This window comes from Gambusia affinis, linkage group LG05 (genome assembly GCF_019740435.1).
Source record: "Gambusia affinis linkage group LG05, SWU_Gaff_1.0, whole genome shotgun sequence".
NCBI classification, from domain to species: Eukaryota; Metazoa; Chordata; class Actinopteri; order Cyprinodontiformes; family Poeciliidae; genus Gambusia; species Gambusia affinis.
Window position 1 is genome coordinate 30,924,412 of NC_057872.1, and position 16,609 is coordinate 30,941,020.

The 16,609-nt window shown below is 40.3% G+C and overlaps 2 protein-coding genes across 2 annotated transcripts; one reads left to right on the forward strand and one right to left on the reverse strand.

Annotated features, from left to right (window-relative positions):
* Positions 1–128: 128 nt before the first annotated feature.
* LOC122831635 lies at positions 129–6,403 on the reverse strand. Its single transcript, XM_044117982.1, has 6 exons — positions 6,330–6,403; positions 6,053–6,198; positions 1,774–2,109; positions 590–853; positions 470–505; positions 129–353 (listed from the first exon to the last, which is right to left on the reverse strand). Exons 2-6 carry the CDS (start codon positions 6,108–6,110, stop codon positions 247–249), a joined length of 801 nt encoding a protein of 266 aa, XP_043973917.1. The 5' UTR covers positions 6,111–6,198; positions 6,330–6,403; the 3' UTR covers positions 129–246.
* Positions 6,404–7,684: 1,281 nt separating this feature from the next.
* psmc4 (proteasome 26S subunit, ATPase 4) lies at positions 7,685–16,272 on the forward strand. Its single transcript, XM_044117977.1, has 11 exons — positions 7,685–7,788; positions 9,183–9,281; positions 9,779–9,965; positions 11,078–11,224; positions 11,317–11,426; positions 12,712–12,805; positions 12,882–13,049; positions 13,118–13,194; positions 14,474–14,642; positions 15,793–15,848; positions 15,922–16,272. Exons 1-11 carry the CDS (start codon positions 7,720–7,722, stop codon positions 16,033–16,035), a joined length of 1,290 nt encoding a protein of 429 aa, XP_043973912.1. The 5' UTR covers positions 7,685–7,719; the 3' UTR covers positions 16,036–16,272.
* The last annotated feature ends 337 nt before the right edge of the window (positions 16,273–16,609 follow it).

Sequence of the window (16,609 nt, forward strand, 5' to 3'; positions counted from 1 at the left end):
CCAGTAGCTAAAACTTTGACTATACAACACATTTCAAAAAAAGAAATCACAAAGAGATTCAACAAACAAAAATAAAATAAAAAAAATAAAAATGAACATAACCATAAAACCAAGCAGAACGTTTGAGATGAAGTGAGAAAAGTTTTATTTTTTAAAACATTTTTAATGTCAACTTTCCTAACAGTTTCATAGAAACTAGACGTGAGTTCAGAGGAAGAGGAACCGAGACGAGCCGGACCGGAGAACTCATCTGCACATCAACATGGCCGCCGCCAAGGCCAGCAGAACCAGGGCCGGCACCAGCAGGAGGCCCGCGTAGAGGAACCACGGCTCCGGGTACCGGCGCCGCTCATCTGCTCACAGAAACACACAGATGAAACTACGGCATGCTGGGAATTTAACTACGGCTCCCAGAAATTCTAAAATGACCATTTCAGCAGGAAGAAAAGTGAAAGCTGCTAAGAATTACATGTTGATGTTGCATCTTTTCTATCTTCTCCAGCTGCTGAAATGAACATAATAATGATCCCAGTTACTGTCGCGAGACTGTTTTTATTTTAAACTCTGAAACAGTGAAGCTGATATCTACCCGTTTGCTGGCTGTGGAAGTTGCTGCTGGTTATCAGGACGTCGTGCAGCTTCAGTTGACAGCCGTATTGCCCGTTGCCGGTCAGGGGGACGGTTGCAGCCAGAGTGACGGTGCCGTTGGCGGCGCGGCGCTCTGAGGGGGCGGAGCTCTGCACGACGCAGCCGTTTCTGCTCAGCGTCAGAGTCAAACCCGGATCCTGCGACACGGTGACCTCACAGCGCAGCAGGGAATCATGGCGGCTGCAGAGGTCAAAGGTCATGGCATCTGAAATGACACACTGTTGCTTTTAAGATGAACTTTAGTTGATTCCCTCTGTTTTCTCTGTGATTTAGGTAAAAAAGTTTTTTAAAATGTGTTTTAGGTTTTAATTCAGGGTGTACAAACTTCTTGCCCAAAACTCTTGGAGTCAAAATCCCCCAAATTAAAACTGAGAAAATAAAGTCTTCAGATTAATTTTTTGTAGAAAAGTAATTTTATTCATTCTAGATTCAAAGGGTAGAAAGAATTTCTTCATGTTTGATGTATTTACGGAAAAATTTATAGTCGTCAAAATGTTTTGGTTCAATTTTACAAATTTATTCTGTGTTATTAAAACAGAGTTTGGGTTATTTTATTTCAAAACGTTTGCTATATTCAGCCGAGTTTAATAAATTAAACAAGCCAACCTTTCAGTAAAAGTGTCTGGATAAATTTAATTGTAGTTATTATAAATAATATGATGCTAACAGACATTCTCTTTGAAGAATTTAATTTCATGTAATTTCCCTCTGAGATCAACACATTATTTTCAAATAAAATTTTATATTTAATTTGAAAAGCTTTGTGTTGTACTTAATGTTTCCACTGTAAGAAAACCATGTTTGTATTAATTTTACCCTCATTATAAATAAAAAGTTTGATGTCAGTCTTGAGCTGCAGATGGAGGCCCTAAAAAATACGTCCAAGGACCACGTACGGCCCCCGTGCCGCGCTTTGTACACCCCTGCTTTAGTTCATTAGCAGATGATTGAATTTGGTTTTCTGAATCTTAAATTCAGGACACCAGGAATCTGTTTTCTTCATTGTCATTTTTCTGTCTGTAATTCGCCCGGCTGCTCGGTCAGCTCCGTTAAAACTCATCATTTCTATAAAATCCTGCTGAAAACAAACTTCCTTCTTAGGCAGCAGAGAGGTTGGGACTCTACCGTGGACGATGAGCGTGGTTTTGTTTCCCCTCAGCCTGAAGCTTCCTCTCTTGTCGGTTCGGATGGACAGTTTGCACTCGTACGTCCCGCCGTCGGACCACCGCACCTCCGTCAGCTCAATAGATTTGTTGGGACTGGAGGAGATTTTGTTCTCGTTAAACGGCAGCTGTTTCCCATTGACCTCCCAGTACAGGACGGGCCGGTTGAGGAGCTTCTCCCGCTGGGAGTCCAGCAGCTGGCAGGGCAGCAGGACGTTCTGGCCCAGCGGGCCGGCGACCACCGCAGGCTGCCGCAGGGAGAACTCCGCCACGGCGGCAGGAAAACCACCGCAGCAAGCTGAGAAACAAGGACGGAAACAGAGCAGTGGCGGTGGTAAACCTTTAAAAAGCTTAAAAAGCAGCATCTTTACTCAACTCAAGGTTAACAAAACAGACAAGTATATTAGAGATTTTGAAAGTTCATTTAGGGAAAGCTAAATTAACTTTAAAGTTAAATTAAAGTTAGCTCAAATGGTAAGCTAAATGTTAGCTCTGTTATTAGCGGTGACCACAACTGAAGCTGAAGAGCTCTACTGAGAAACGATGACGTAAACATGGTGAGAAATAAACCCGCAGTGGAAATAAACAGGTTTCATCTATTTCTGGGTCGGTTTGGTTTGAACCAGCGGTGTCGAACTCATTTTCATTTTGGACCATAAAAATCTGAATGTTGTTGAAGGGTCAGTTGTGCCAGAGTGTATTAATAAAACAAACTGTTAAAATATTGATGAATAGCGTTTGTTTCAGTATTCAGTTTCTTAAAATTAATTCTGGTTAGTCCATATAGGATTTTAAAAAAATGTTTTTGTGCGTGTTTTTTTTTATTTTTATTTTTTATCAATATCTCAAATTTTGTGGTGCTAATTTAGGAATATCCATCCATCCATCCATTTTCTGTTCACTCTTGTCATTAATGGGGTTGGGAGAATTTAGGAATATTTGATGCTAAGTGTGACTTTTTAATCACTCACCATGTGGCTCACAGACTACAGCTTGACATCAATAAGGCTGAGACATCAATCACTTAAACCCAATGCTTTTGGCCAATTTTAAGAAAACTTTGCAGTAAAAATCAGAGCAAAATGTGAGGATCTGCTGACTTTGTTTGGTTTTTGTATGCATTTTTCAGATTTGTGAAAAACTTGAGGGATTAATTCATGTAATTTGGAGTTTTAAAGGCCAGATAAAAAGCTACACCGGGCCAAATTTGGCCCCTAGGCCTTGAGTTTGACACATGTGGTTTAAACTGACGTGGAACAAGCATCCTGGGGTGAGCAACGCTCATCCTGGGGTGAGCAGCGCTCATCCTGGGGTGAGCAGCGCTCATCCTGGGGTGAGCAGCGCTCATCCTGGGGTGAGCAGCGCTCATCCTGGGGTGAGCAACGCTCATCCTGGGGTGAGCAACGCTCATCCTGGTGTGAGCAACGCTCATCCTGGGGTGAGCAACGCTCATCCTGGTGTGAGCAACGCTCATCCCGGGGTGAGCAACGCTCATCCCGGGGTGAGCAACGCTCATCCTGGAAGCCAGTTTCTAACAGTCAGAGTTCAGCAGAATCTGACTTTCCAACAGAGCAGAAAAGCTGCATCTGAGGGAAAACCAAAAAATGGAATAAATCCCTAAATTCAGCCGGTTAAACGTGAACTTTAATGCAGATTTTACATATTTAGTTTTGAAATGTTTGGAAATAAAACCTGATTGAAGAAAATCAGGAATGAAGAAGTTTAGAAATTAAATCTTCAGCACGATTTCTGATATTTATGCAGATTACAGTGAACAATACAAAAGTCCTGAAAGGCAGGAAAAATAAATCATTTTCTACGTCTGACTTATTATTTAAAAGTAATATGCAAGCACACTTTTGGGGCACTCTACACATATAAATCCTGTCTTTAATCCTTCAGGACCTGCATTAATGAAATGATTTCTGATCCATCAGCTCTGCCTCATGGTGTCCCTCAGGGATCTGTTCCTTCCTACTGCATGTTACTCCTTTTTGCTCCGTTTCAGTCGTGTTTCTGATCGATTTTGTTTTGGCGACTTGCAGTTATTCTGTCCTTTTAAATCCTTTGAGGTTTTTTTTGAATTGTCAAGATTGAGATTATGGTTAATTTTAAGATGCTTACAGTCGAATCACTGATGAAAATATTCCTGACATTAGAAAAGTTTCATTTATATAATGTTAGTTTCATTCTAAACTCAGAAAGTTTCACGTCTGTTGATCTTTATTTCAGGTAATTAGTTCAAAACTGTTTTAATCTTTAAAAAGCTGAAGCTAAACTGTGGTGTCTCTGTGTGAACTGGAAAGCATTTTGCTTGTTTTTCTCTTAGGTGGATTATTTTAACGCTCTTTTTAACAGCTTTTTGATAAATCCTCAATGCATCGCATTCAAATTGCGGAAAGTTGCAGCTCGACTCTTACCAAGCTGGAGAGTTCACATTACTCCAGTCTTCACTTCTTCAAAGGCTGCCAGCTAACGTTAGCTAATGTTAGCTAATGTTAGCTAACGTTAGCTAACGTTAGATGGCTGCCAGCTTCGTCTTAAATGCTCTTTAAATTTTTACTCCTTCTTCTAATTTCAGCTGCTGCACCTCAGTTGTGATGTTCTCTCCCATTATTTTTATGTTGCTTTGATTCCACTGATTATTTTAAAACACATAACGTATCTGTAGACTAAAACAAGCCCAAAGACCAAAGAATTCATTCAGAAAGCCTGGACAAGTGATGAGAATGACTTTAATGTGGAAATTTTAACTTCTTGGAGGGAAAATATGAACAAACGAGGTCAGCATCAAACTATTGTAGAGTCAAAAATGAATCCAGGAACAAAAACTTTGAAAAACAGGAAAGGAGACTTTCTCTCTGAAAGGAAACATGAAGTGAGACAGTGATTTTTTTCTGTTGAATTTTTAAATGAATTGTTCAGAACAAGTTTTTGTTTCATCTCCTCTGTAAAAGCTTCATCTGAGGACTGAATGAAACTGAATACGTCTGCAGGATTAAAACATTTAAAAAGCAGCAATAATATGCTTTATCTGCTGTATTTATGGCGTAGTTAGGTGAAAAATCTACAGTTTTTTATTATTTTAATGGTTTTTGGAATTCAAACTGCTATAGGTACAATGTAAATAAGCTGTTTATGACTGTAATATCTTCCCATAGAGAATAACATGAGCAGCCAGTCCCACTGCATCATCAATCATATTTCATCACTTTAATAAGTTTGCTGGTGTTGGAGTTGAACTGCGGTTCAGAACGGGGGCAGACGGGTAATCGGAGCCACCAGGGAGTTTCCCGGCAGGGCGGTGCGTTTGGGGCCCGGTGGTTAACGAGCTTTCACCTTCACCTGGGCTTCACACTGAAGCCTCAAACTATTCAAAATGTCTTCTCCCCCATAAAAACTTTAAACACATAAACAAGCGCTAGAGGAGCCAGAGCAGAAATCAGAGAAACCGTCCCATAAAGCTAAGACACCAAATCAAACTGCATCTGTCATAAATTATACTGTTTTTTCAGTTATACGGTATTCTCAAAGATCTATAACCTTTAAAATTTGATGAACATTTCAGTCTGGAGCTGGAAGACATTTTAAATGTTCGAAATAAATAAACCAAACAACAAACTACAAATAAAATGAATTATAAGATCTGAAAGAAACTCCTGCTGTGGTTTTCTTTCTGAAACTCTACAGTTAAAAAAGAAACATCCTATTTTTTGGCTGAAAAAATACTTTAAGTTGTGAAAACTTGAAACAATTTTAATGAATCCAGAAAACCGAGGTAGTTTTTTACATTCATTTTTGAGTTCTCAGTCCTTTAATGTCTAAGTACTTTTGTTGTGAAAAGCAGAAAAACCGATTTTTGGAGTTGGTTTCTGATTTTATTAGGAAAGTTTTGCATGTATTTAATTTGATTAAAATGATTTTGGAATCTCTTGTTAGCATTAACTGTTGGATAAATGAACTGAAAACTAAACACTAGAATAATTTCAGGAATTTTTCCCCAAATGGTTTTTACATAATTAGCATCTTTTCCAAAGATGAAATTGTTGAAAATTTCCTTTAGTTTTCTGTTATTTTCTCTTTTTACAGTTTTATCAGCCAAACATGACCCAAATGACGTTATTCTGCTTTTATGGCTGATAAATACGGACGTTTCTTTATTTAAATCTATAGGAGATGCTGAAGAGCGGAACATATTTTCTGATTTCCTTTAACAAACCTGAGCTGAGGTTTGTTTTTACCTGAGACCATGAAGCAGACATGCAGCAACATCTTCCCACGGCGGCTGAAGCCCTGCATGTTTCCTGCTGCTGCAGAGAGGCGAAGAGAAAGAGGACGCTCCGTCTTCCTGAAGCACCGCTCGGTCAGCCGGGTTTTACTTCCAAACCTACACAGAGACACGGAGGATTTCTGACAGAGTTCATGAAACTGAAAATGCCAGAAAAAGACCCAAACAGGATGTGGTGAACGTTGCATTCAGTAAACCCCCATTCCTCTGTGAAGCATTTGTTAGCTTACGGTGGCCTTCTTCTCTGATTTGCACCAAAAGTCTTTTGAAAAACAAAAAACAGATGGGAACGAAAAATAAAGAAAACTTTCTGCTCCCTGTTTATTTTTTCATGAAATCTGAACTTTAAAAAATGAGGCTGGTGATTATTCACCTGCTGAGCTCTGATCAGGTTCTTCTGTCTGTAAGTGACGCTCTCCTGAAGTTAGTTCTGCTGAAACCGCTCTCACACATTTACTCTGCCTCTGGACGCCTTTCGCCGTCGCTCCACCTCACGGTGACATGTTTCCATGACAACCGACTTATTGCTGGTAATCAGGAGTTATGGTACCGACCAGAGCAAGCTGCTGAGCGCGCTGCAGAGGTGTAGGCCACTGCTCGCTCTTCAACAGGATGTTGTTTAACACGTTACGCCTACCTTTAAAAAATAACATCTAACTACTAAAAAGTGGAAAAATCCAACAGTCTCTCACATTATTTAACAAGTTTAGTCATGAGGAGCAACTGGTGTGTTAAATTATGTTTAGTCAGAAATGATTCAGACTATGATATTTAGATTTTGTTTTGTGCAATAAAACTACTGCTGTATGTCTTATACAGCACTATGTTTTATGTGTTTAAATGTAGCTACATGTGCTGCAGCCCACATCATAATGCAACCTCCATCATGTTTCACTGAAGTTGTAAATTTAGTTTGAACTCCTTTTATTTCCAAAAAACAAACTCTCTACAGACTTTGATCAAACTTTGTGTACGGATTTCTAAAAATCTTATTTTATTGTAGTCAAGATGAAATCAAAATATTTCTGATCATTTTTGGATTTATTAGCTTCACATTTTCTGTGTAATTTCCATCTGTTCCTGCATTTTAGGCAAGCTCAAATACTTTGTGTTGTCTCCAATCACGTAGCTTTTATACCACGAATAGTTTCAGTAGTTTTTTTGGGGGGTATTTTTGTCCCTTTATTTCTCCAAATACATTTTTTCCGTTTTTATTAACCAAAGATGAGCCTACAATGGATTCAGTAGTTTGTAAACGCCTCAATCAAAATTTCAACCGACTGTAGTTGTATGACAGATGGATATTTACTCCAGAAAATGTAATGTTAGCAAATCTTTAATATTTAGGGCGCCGACTTAGCTCGCTTTTACCTGGAGCGGCTCTTCTTCTGGACATTTTTTTTTTTTTATGTGAAAATAATAAGAGAAGACAAGTGAAACATAAAAAAGTAATGTAAAACAAAATAATGTAAGTTAAACATATTTAATGTTTACATTTTTATAAATGAATAAATTCAGTCAAGTTTTACATGCTCCTCAAACGTTCATGTGCTTTTCCACCACGATTTTCCACCAGTTACTCCGAACGGAGGGAAAGAACTACATTACCCACAAACCCTGATGCTGACGCATTACGTCAAACTAGAGAATTTTAACATGGAGGAGTGCGTTGTTGTAGAAAAGAGCCCGGTAAGATCAGTTTTTAGCCTTTGTTATACTGTTTACTTTTAATAACACACTTTAGTGAAGTAGTGTGTTCTGGAGTACCTTCTTCAGACTTAGTTTAAGGTCGATTTTTTTTTTTTTTTTAGCTCTTTAAAGTAGCTTACTCGGAAAACCTGCCAATTCATTCTCCGCTCGGTGCAGCTACTGTTAGCGTTAGCATCCCGTCTAGAGAGAAATAAAAGTAATGTATTTTACGGTTGTGGCGAACTTATATGTAAAACTGGATTAGGTATTTCTGTTAATAGTTTACGGATGTTCGTTGTTGCATTTCTGCTCGACGGCTCTGCTGTTTGGGCGCTATGGTTTATCATGTTGAGCTGCTAAAGTTAGCTGACTGCTAACCACCTAAATAGGTGTCTCTGTGAAATCCTGACGAAAATCTGTCTGAAAATTATATGTAAGCTGTAAAAATGGTCTTGTCTATGTGTAAACAATGAAATAATTGCGCGGCCTTTTTAATTGACTAACAGCAGCATCATAAATGCATTTTAAAAATAAGAAAAACAATGTTATTCAGAAGTAAACAAAAATGAAGCAGCATTTTTAACAATCACCACATTAAGTTAATCTTAAAATGTCCTATTTCTGTGATTGCATCATTTAATAGTTTTACTAAAGGATGGTTACTGCAGTCTCTTCTGTACATAAGTTAGATCCTTTTATTTTTTAATTATTTTATGACAGTTGATCTGTCTTTAGGCTAAACTCAATATTAAAAACGTTTCGCTACATTTTCTTTAACAAATACTTACATAAAATGCTTACAGGGATCAGCTTTTAATTTTTTACTCTGTATTTCCTAATACTTCTGGGTTCTTTTCTTATTAAACTACTAAATGTTTTTAGATCAGTTCTGTACCCGTTTGTAGAACATGCTCATATTTAAAATACTATATGAAACATTTCAAGTTAATTGTAGATTATCCAAAACTTTAGTCTGACACATTGTTTTGAGTTTCTTCTTTACTTGCATAAAGCTGAAACAACATTGAGGAGCCAGTTAAATTTCCCAATGATGATATGATAAATTTAAAGATTAGATAACAGTGACGTTTGGTGAGATTCTGACTCTACAAATATATAAAACCCAAAGAAGAAGATTTAGTTGTTTTTAATGAATTATACTTTAATCAATTCCTTACTGATTAACAAAATGACAGCAATAAACCTAAAAGAATATTTCACTTAAGGTCAAATTAGACAAATATACATTATCTTAAAACATGTAAATCATTTAAGATAATGTAAAACATTATCTTAAATGATTTACATTATTATTGTGTGTGTGTGTGTTGTTGTTGTTGTTGTTGTTGTTGTTGTTGTTGTTGTGACTCTGTGTGTGTTTGGACCCCTGACAGGAGGAGCTTCCCTCCATCCTGAGCTCCAGGCCCCAGACCGGTCTGTCCTTCCTGGCTCCAGAACCAGAGGACCTGGAGGATCTCTACACCAGATATAAGGTTTCCTGCTTCTCTCTCTGTCCACTCACATCTGCTGAGCTCCGGGAGAGACGATGAATAAATGGTCTCTGAGACAAGTATTAGTTATAAAAGATGTTTACATTATGCCTTAAAATTAGTCCCTTAAATCAGCACCACGTCTGTCTTGCCTCACAGTGTGACTCCATTGCTACTTTTAGTCCAACATGGGGCAGCTCATCTTGGACTGAATTGTCCCAAATATACAATTATTTCCAGTTTGTACAAAACAATACGGTGGTAAGAAATTTCCCTTTAGACTTTTTTTTTTTACATCATCAACTTTTAATTAGCCAAACTTTTAATACAAGTCACTTTTTAAAACATGAAGCAGAATCGCTGGACAGATCAATGATTAGTGATCGTCCAGAAAACTGCAATCGATGCGCCGCTCTTTGACCTGGACCCCAGGAAGAATAGTCAAATAAACAAACAAACAAATGGTGTGTGTGCGTGTGTGTGTATGTGTATGTGTGCAGAAGCTGCAGCAGGAGCTGGAGTTCCTGGAGGTGCAGGAGGAGTACATTAAGGATGAGCAGAAGAACCTGAAGAAGGAGTTCCTGCACGCCCAGGAGGAGGTGAAGAGGATCCAGAGCATCCCTCTGGTCATCGGCCAGTTCCTGGAGGCCGTGGACCAGAACACGGCCATCGTTGGCTCCACCACAGGTATCCGGTTCCGGACCGCATCGCTGTGATGTTCCTCCAGCTCAGCATCAGATCAGTCGGCTGCACACGGCTGAGCGACACGAGACGCATCAAATGCAACTCTGCAGCTCTTCTTTTACTTCAGTGAAGCGTTTATCAGGGTGTTTAGTGTTTGGCTCCACATTGCTGTTCAACAGTAACTTTTCTGTTTTTCTCTAATTTATTGCTAAATACAGCACTTGTTTTCAAAGACTCAAATCCTAAGAAAAAACTAAATCTACTTATTTTTTTCAATCAAACCCAAAAGAATCTGGCTATGGAAATTGTCCAAAACCCTTAAAAGTTTTCACTCTATTATGACATACACTTCCCTGTTTCTGCAAGAAATTCATTTTATTAGCTTGACTAAAATATACATTTTTAGTTTAGATTTTAAAATATATGTACTGCAAACTTTCAGGATTTTTAGCAAAGAAAAAGAGCAGTTATCTACGGGATAATCCTTGGAAAATCCTGTTTCAAAGTAAAAACATTTTTTATTGTTTCTTACAAAATTTCTTTTTTTTACTTTTCTGTTTATATTTTTAATTTTTCTTACAAAATCCTGATTTAAATCAAACATGTTTTTATTATTTTATTTTGTTATTTATTGAAATAACTTTTAGTTTTGTATTAGTGTATTTAAATATTTTCTCTTTTTTTATTCATCCATTTAAAAAGTAATTTTTTTTTATTAAAAAAATATATTTATAAAACAGGAATAATTTTTAAACAAATCAATCTCCTGTGCAGTTGCATCCTGGCCAGTGGGGGGCGCCACAGTCGTGTTGTTTACATAACATCAGAGAATCAGAACATTGTTGGGATTCAGTTCCTGTTTCCCCTTCAGGCTCAAATATTCTTCAGTTTATGTTTCTAGAAATGTTGAATCTTCTGAAGGAGAAATTTAAACTCTTTATGGATTAAAAGACTCAAGAGATCAAAAACATTTTAGTTTTCCTGAAATAAAACTGAGTTGCTGAATATTCAGTGTCAACTGTGGGTGGTTTTTATGTATTGAATTTGTGTTTTAAAGGTTTTATGTACGAGTTTATATTTTAATTATTAAGCGTTCGGCTCTGTGCTGCGTTCAGGGTCCAACTATTATGTCCGCATCCTGAGCACCATCGACCGAGAGCTGCTGAAGCCCAACGCCTCGGTGGCTCTGCACAAGCACAGCAACGCGCTGGTGGACGTTCTTCCTCCGGAGGCCGACAGCAGCATCATGATGCTGACGTCAGGTACGCTGCGGACCGGACCGGACCGGACCGGACCGGACTGGACTGGACCGGGCCAGACTGGACCTTACACTCTGTGTGCTTTGCGCCCACAGACCAGAAGCCGGACGTGATGTATGCAGACATCGGGGGCATGGACATCCAGAAGCAGGAGGTCCGGGAGGCTGTGGAGCTGCCACTGACTCACTTTGAGCTCTACAAGCAGGTCAGCATCCGGCTTCTCACTAAACATGCTTTAAAATGCCTTTTAAGCCTCTTATAAACTTTACAAAGGTTTGCTGCTGTTTATTTCTACTGTTTGGTTGTGAATCTGTTGATCAGTTCAGCTGTTTTTCTGTCAGATTGGTCCATTTTAAGGCGGTTTGTTGGCTTTATGGTATGGAAATGCTTCAGATTGTGTGACAGATTCGATGTTCCTGCTGCTGGTCGGCACGACTCTGCGGCACATTTTGCAACGCGCTGAAGTTTATCAGATCTTAAATACTGAAACCATTTCCACACACCAGATTGATCTTTCCTCTCATCAGTGTCTGCTTTCTCTTTGCCTGTGGAAGTTTGTTCAGTAACATTTGTGTTACGGTCACCACGAGCGCTCAATTTGTAGTTAAACTGACGGTTTTGGCACCTAGCTTAGCTTAGCCTAGCCAGTTTCCAGTGTTAAAATGTTCATTATAATTTGAAGTTTATTGATCTTTAAGATCTATAAACTTACTTTCCAGTAAAATTTGCCACAGTAACTCTTTTTACTGGACCTTAAATTGTCCCAGAGGTAATGCGATAAACAATAATGTTGTTCTGAGAACATTTTCAACAAATGGTAGAATAAAAATGATGCCAGAACACAGTTTTATATTGAAATAAACTGGCCTTATACTACAGCAATGTCGTTGTTCATATTAATTATCTTCATTTTGGTCTTAAAAATACCAACATTTAAACTTAACTTTAGATTTTTTTCCGTCTGATGATGTAATTTTTAATTATTAAATGGTTGATCATTTGATTAGTTACTCAGGACTTGAGTCGACTTTTTACCAAATATGTTTTTTACTTGAGTAAAAATATGTTGAAGTACTGCTAAACATTTTGGGTACTCTGCCCCACTCAGCTCCTTCAGACTAGCCAGCAGCAATCAGCAAAGACCTACTGAGCTCATTATAGGAGCTACGTCTCAGAGCAGCGCTGGTGAAAACATTAAAGGGTTAATGGAGGCGCCATGTTGGATGACTTCCTGGAGGCGGAGCTTCAGGAAGAGGAGGAGTTTCTTAAAGAAACAGAGGCCGAATTTCAAGGCGTTAAATCAGAAAGTCAAATGTATTTTTTTTATTTTTATACCAAATAAAAATAAAGTACTGGCCGTTTAAATTCTTGTAAACACAGAAAGCAGCGCTGTGGATTTTTACTTTATGAGGAGAGAAACGGCGCCGATTCAACCAGGAAATGTTGAACTAGAGATCAAAGGTTGTGCGTCCGGCTCTTTATCTGCTCAGATCGGCATCGACCCCCCCAGAGGCGTCCTGATGTACGGCCCCCCCGGCTGCGGGAAGACCATGCTGGCCAAGGCCGTGGCCCACCACACCACAGGTCGGGCCGCCACCGCCGCGCTTCCACCGGAGGCCGGCCGGCTGCGTGTCTGACCTCACTTCCTGTTCTCCTGCAGCGGCGTTCATCCGCGTGGTGGGGTCGGAGTTCGTCCAGAAGTACCTGGGCGAGGGGCCGCGGATGGTGCGGGACGTCTTCCGGCTGGCCAAGGAGAACGCTCCGGCCATCATCTTCATCGACGAGATCGACGCCATCGCCACGAAGCGCTTCGACGCTCAGACCGGCGGTGAGGCTGCGTTTGGTCCGGGTCGGTCTGAACGCGGCCGGCCGCGACTGACTCTCTGTTTCCTGCAGCTGACAGGGAGGTGCAGCGGATCCTGCTGGAGCTGCTCAACCAGATGGACGGCTTCGACCAGAACGTCAACGTCAAGGTGAGTCCGGCTGCGGCTCACCTGCAGCTGCGCCGTCAGCTGACCAGGTGAGGCATCGTCCAGTCAGTCCGCAGACTCTAAATTAGGACCGAGATCTCAAGATTATGACTTAAAAATTCAAAATTAGGAAGTAAAACTCAAAACTGTGACATTTATATGTGAACTTCCAAAGGCAAAATAATGATCGAAAACTTTAAAACTTGAAATAATAATGTAAGATTATATCTTAAAAATGTTAAATTAATTAACTGGAAATTGGCTTTTAAAACTCCTATTTGATTTAAAAATTTAAATTTGACTTTAAATTTGAAATTATTACTAAAATTTGTTTTTGGATTTAGTTCAAATTATAACAAAGTCAAAATTTTAACCTTTTTAAAACGTGGAATTGTGACTAAAAGTTGTAAATATGAGTTTCTGTTGGACCTTTTGGGCTTCCATAGCAACCAGAGAACCTGGTGGGTGAAGCAGCAGTTCAGGTCCAGCTGTTAATTTTATGAAGAAAAAAACAGAATGAAAAGTTTAAAGTTTTAGGCTTATTTTTGTTGTTTTCTGGTGGATTAAAACTCACTGCTGGAATCAGGAGATCAGAATCAGCCACTAAACGTCCGACTTCTCATTTACTTATGAAACATTGAATACATTAAGCAGAAGGGCTTTTAGAGGAGTGACAAGCTTCATGTTTTACGGCACATTTATCTGTTTGGATGCTTGTGTTGCTGCTGCGCCTCAAACTGAACCTTTCGTCTTAATGAATGAACGCTGACGTCATCGCAGCTTATCTCGCCTGAAAAGGCCTGCAGCGTCTAGCAGCAGGACGGCGGCGGATTCCCTCCCAGTCGGAGTGAAAAGATCAGGAAATGATCGTCATTAAGCTGCAGAAACACCTGAATTTAAAAACTGGTTGAGTTCAAGCCGTTTCTTTAACGGTGAGGCATTTAAACGTTTCTTCAAAGGTCACACTAAATGCTCAGAGAACCAGCGAGCTGCGGTCTGATCAACAGTAGAAGAAGAAAATTCTGCGTTCTTAAAGGGGCAGTATCATGTAAAAATAAACCATCATGTTCCATCACTTCTTAAAGACACAGAGGCCCAATTTTATTTCCTGTTTTAAGTCACATTTGACCTCTGAAGGAAACACGGTTACTTTATTGTTCTATTAAATCCCCCTTTAGAGAATAACTCGCTTCACTTTTTTCAATAGAAAATTAGTTTTCTTCTTAACAAACTCTGTGAACCTGGAAGCCTTTTCACCGTCAGTGTGTTGCCCCGCCCTCAGGTCATCATGGCCACCAACAGAGCCGACACCCTGGACCCGGCGCTGCTCCGACCGGGCCGTCTGGACCGGAAGATCGAGTTCCCGCTGCCTGACCGCCGGCAGAAACGCCTCATCTTCTCCACCATCACCAGCAAGATGAACCTGTCAGAGGAGGTCGACCTGGAGGACTGTATCCTCCTGAATCACCTCGGCTAACATTTAGCCGTTTGTCGTCTTTCTGAGACGCTCGTCTCACTTCCTGTCAGGAAGCAACTAATTGGTTTTGTCCAAGTCTGCCAGGGTGTGAATAATTTTATACAAATATCTTATTATTTCTTATTATTTCTCACAACACTTCGGATATCCAGCAGCATGAAAACATTTTAGCAGTTTATAGAAACATTTGGGTCACATTTCTAAGGAATCCCCATCATGCCTTTAATTCTTCCTTTTCTAAACCATCCAGTGGAAACTGGATCTGTGATGGTTTAATCCACAGGCTCCTCCCTGACTCCCGTTAGAGAGCAGCTCGTTAAACGCAGCTGAACCACTTCCAGGTCGCAGAGCATCCAGCTCCGCCCCCTTCGGCCATTTTTGTAGTTCCATAGCAGATCATGTAGCAGCACAGAAACCTGCTTTATTCCCAGATGGATAAAGATGTAAACACTGCTCATCCAGCCTTGGTGTTCTTGACCCTTTTTAGCATTTAGGCAGGAAAAACTGTGACATCATAGATGAAAAATGTTCATGTGGAAAAGAGAAAACTGAACAGATTGAAAGTTAAGACCCAAACTGAATATATACAGAAATATGCAGTGCAGCAGGAGAGACTAGACTCACCTTTTCTTCTCTCCAAGACTCAAATGATAAAATGTTCTTAAGGGCTAAAAAAGAGGATTTTGTGTTTCTTTTAACGCAGATTTACTGAATAAGTTGATTAAAAATCAGACCTGAGAGACTTGAAGGCTCTTAACACCCTGAAAGGTTTACCTCTGGCAACAGACTTTTTAAGCAGAAAACCAGAGCTGAGAAGCTCTGGTTTCCAGCTGAGGGGGGTCAGTGAACGCAGCATGATGTGAAGGTAAAGCAGGTTCAGATTAAAGGAAACGTCAAACTTCTGATGAACGGCTGTGAACGTTTAACGGTTTCATAATTAAACGAAACGCTCCACGCTTCATTCTGCTTCCGGTTTGGAAAGTCACGCCGGACGACCGGAGTCTTCCTCAGGTGTGTGGAGGTCGGGTGGTTTGTTTACTTCCTGCAGACGCTCGCATCACTTCCTGCTGCCGGCAGGCTGCGCCGCGTTTCCTCCGTCCGTTTCATCTTTAACTGCTGCTCAGATGTGGCTCGACCCGACAAGATCTCTGGAGCGGACATCAACTCCATCTGCCAAGAGGTGAGCTGACCCTTCACCTCCACATCCCCAGGTCAAAGGTCGGCTCGTGGCTCATTCTCCTCCTCTTCCTCAGGCCGGCATGCTGGCCGTGCGGGAGAACAGGTACATCGTCCTCGCCAAAGACTTCGAAAAAGCTTACAAGACGGTGATCAAGAAGGACGAGCAGGAGCACGAGTTCTACAAGTAGAGAGGCGGCGGTTCCAGATATCGATTTCTGTCTGCGTGGATTCATCACTATTCTGTCTTTCTGGACTAAATTTAGTCGTCGTGGCGCCGGGCCTGACCTCGGATCAGTCTGAGCCCCGAGACGCCCCCAACCGTCAGGAGAGGCGATCCAGAGCCTCTGCTGCTTCCTATAAATAGGATGTTCTCCCTCAACAAGGTGTTACTTTAAAGAATTACAATAAACACGTTTTCCATAACAGCAGAGGATCTGTGTTTTATTTAGGAGATAAAGCTGAGATGAAAGAGGCGGGTTCAGTTAGAGCAGGTGATTAATGTCTGAGTTTCACTGGTTATTTAATCCCAGGATTCACAAAAACAAACCGAGATTAACGGTCGATAAAGTGGAACCGACCCTGAGAAACAGCAGCTTGGCCTCAAAGTCTCGTCGTTCATTCAGATGCAGCTTCGTTAGTCTAAACCCTGCAGCCATCTTGAATCAAACTTTCTGCTTCTACAAGCCAAACTTGTTTACTCCTTTTCAAATCCTCCTTCTCTGACCTTTAACCCTGTAAAACCCAGTGTTGCAATATTACAAC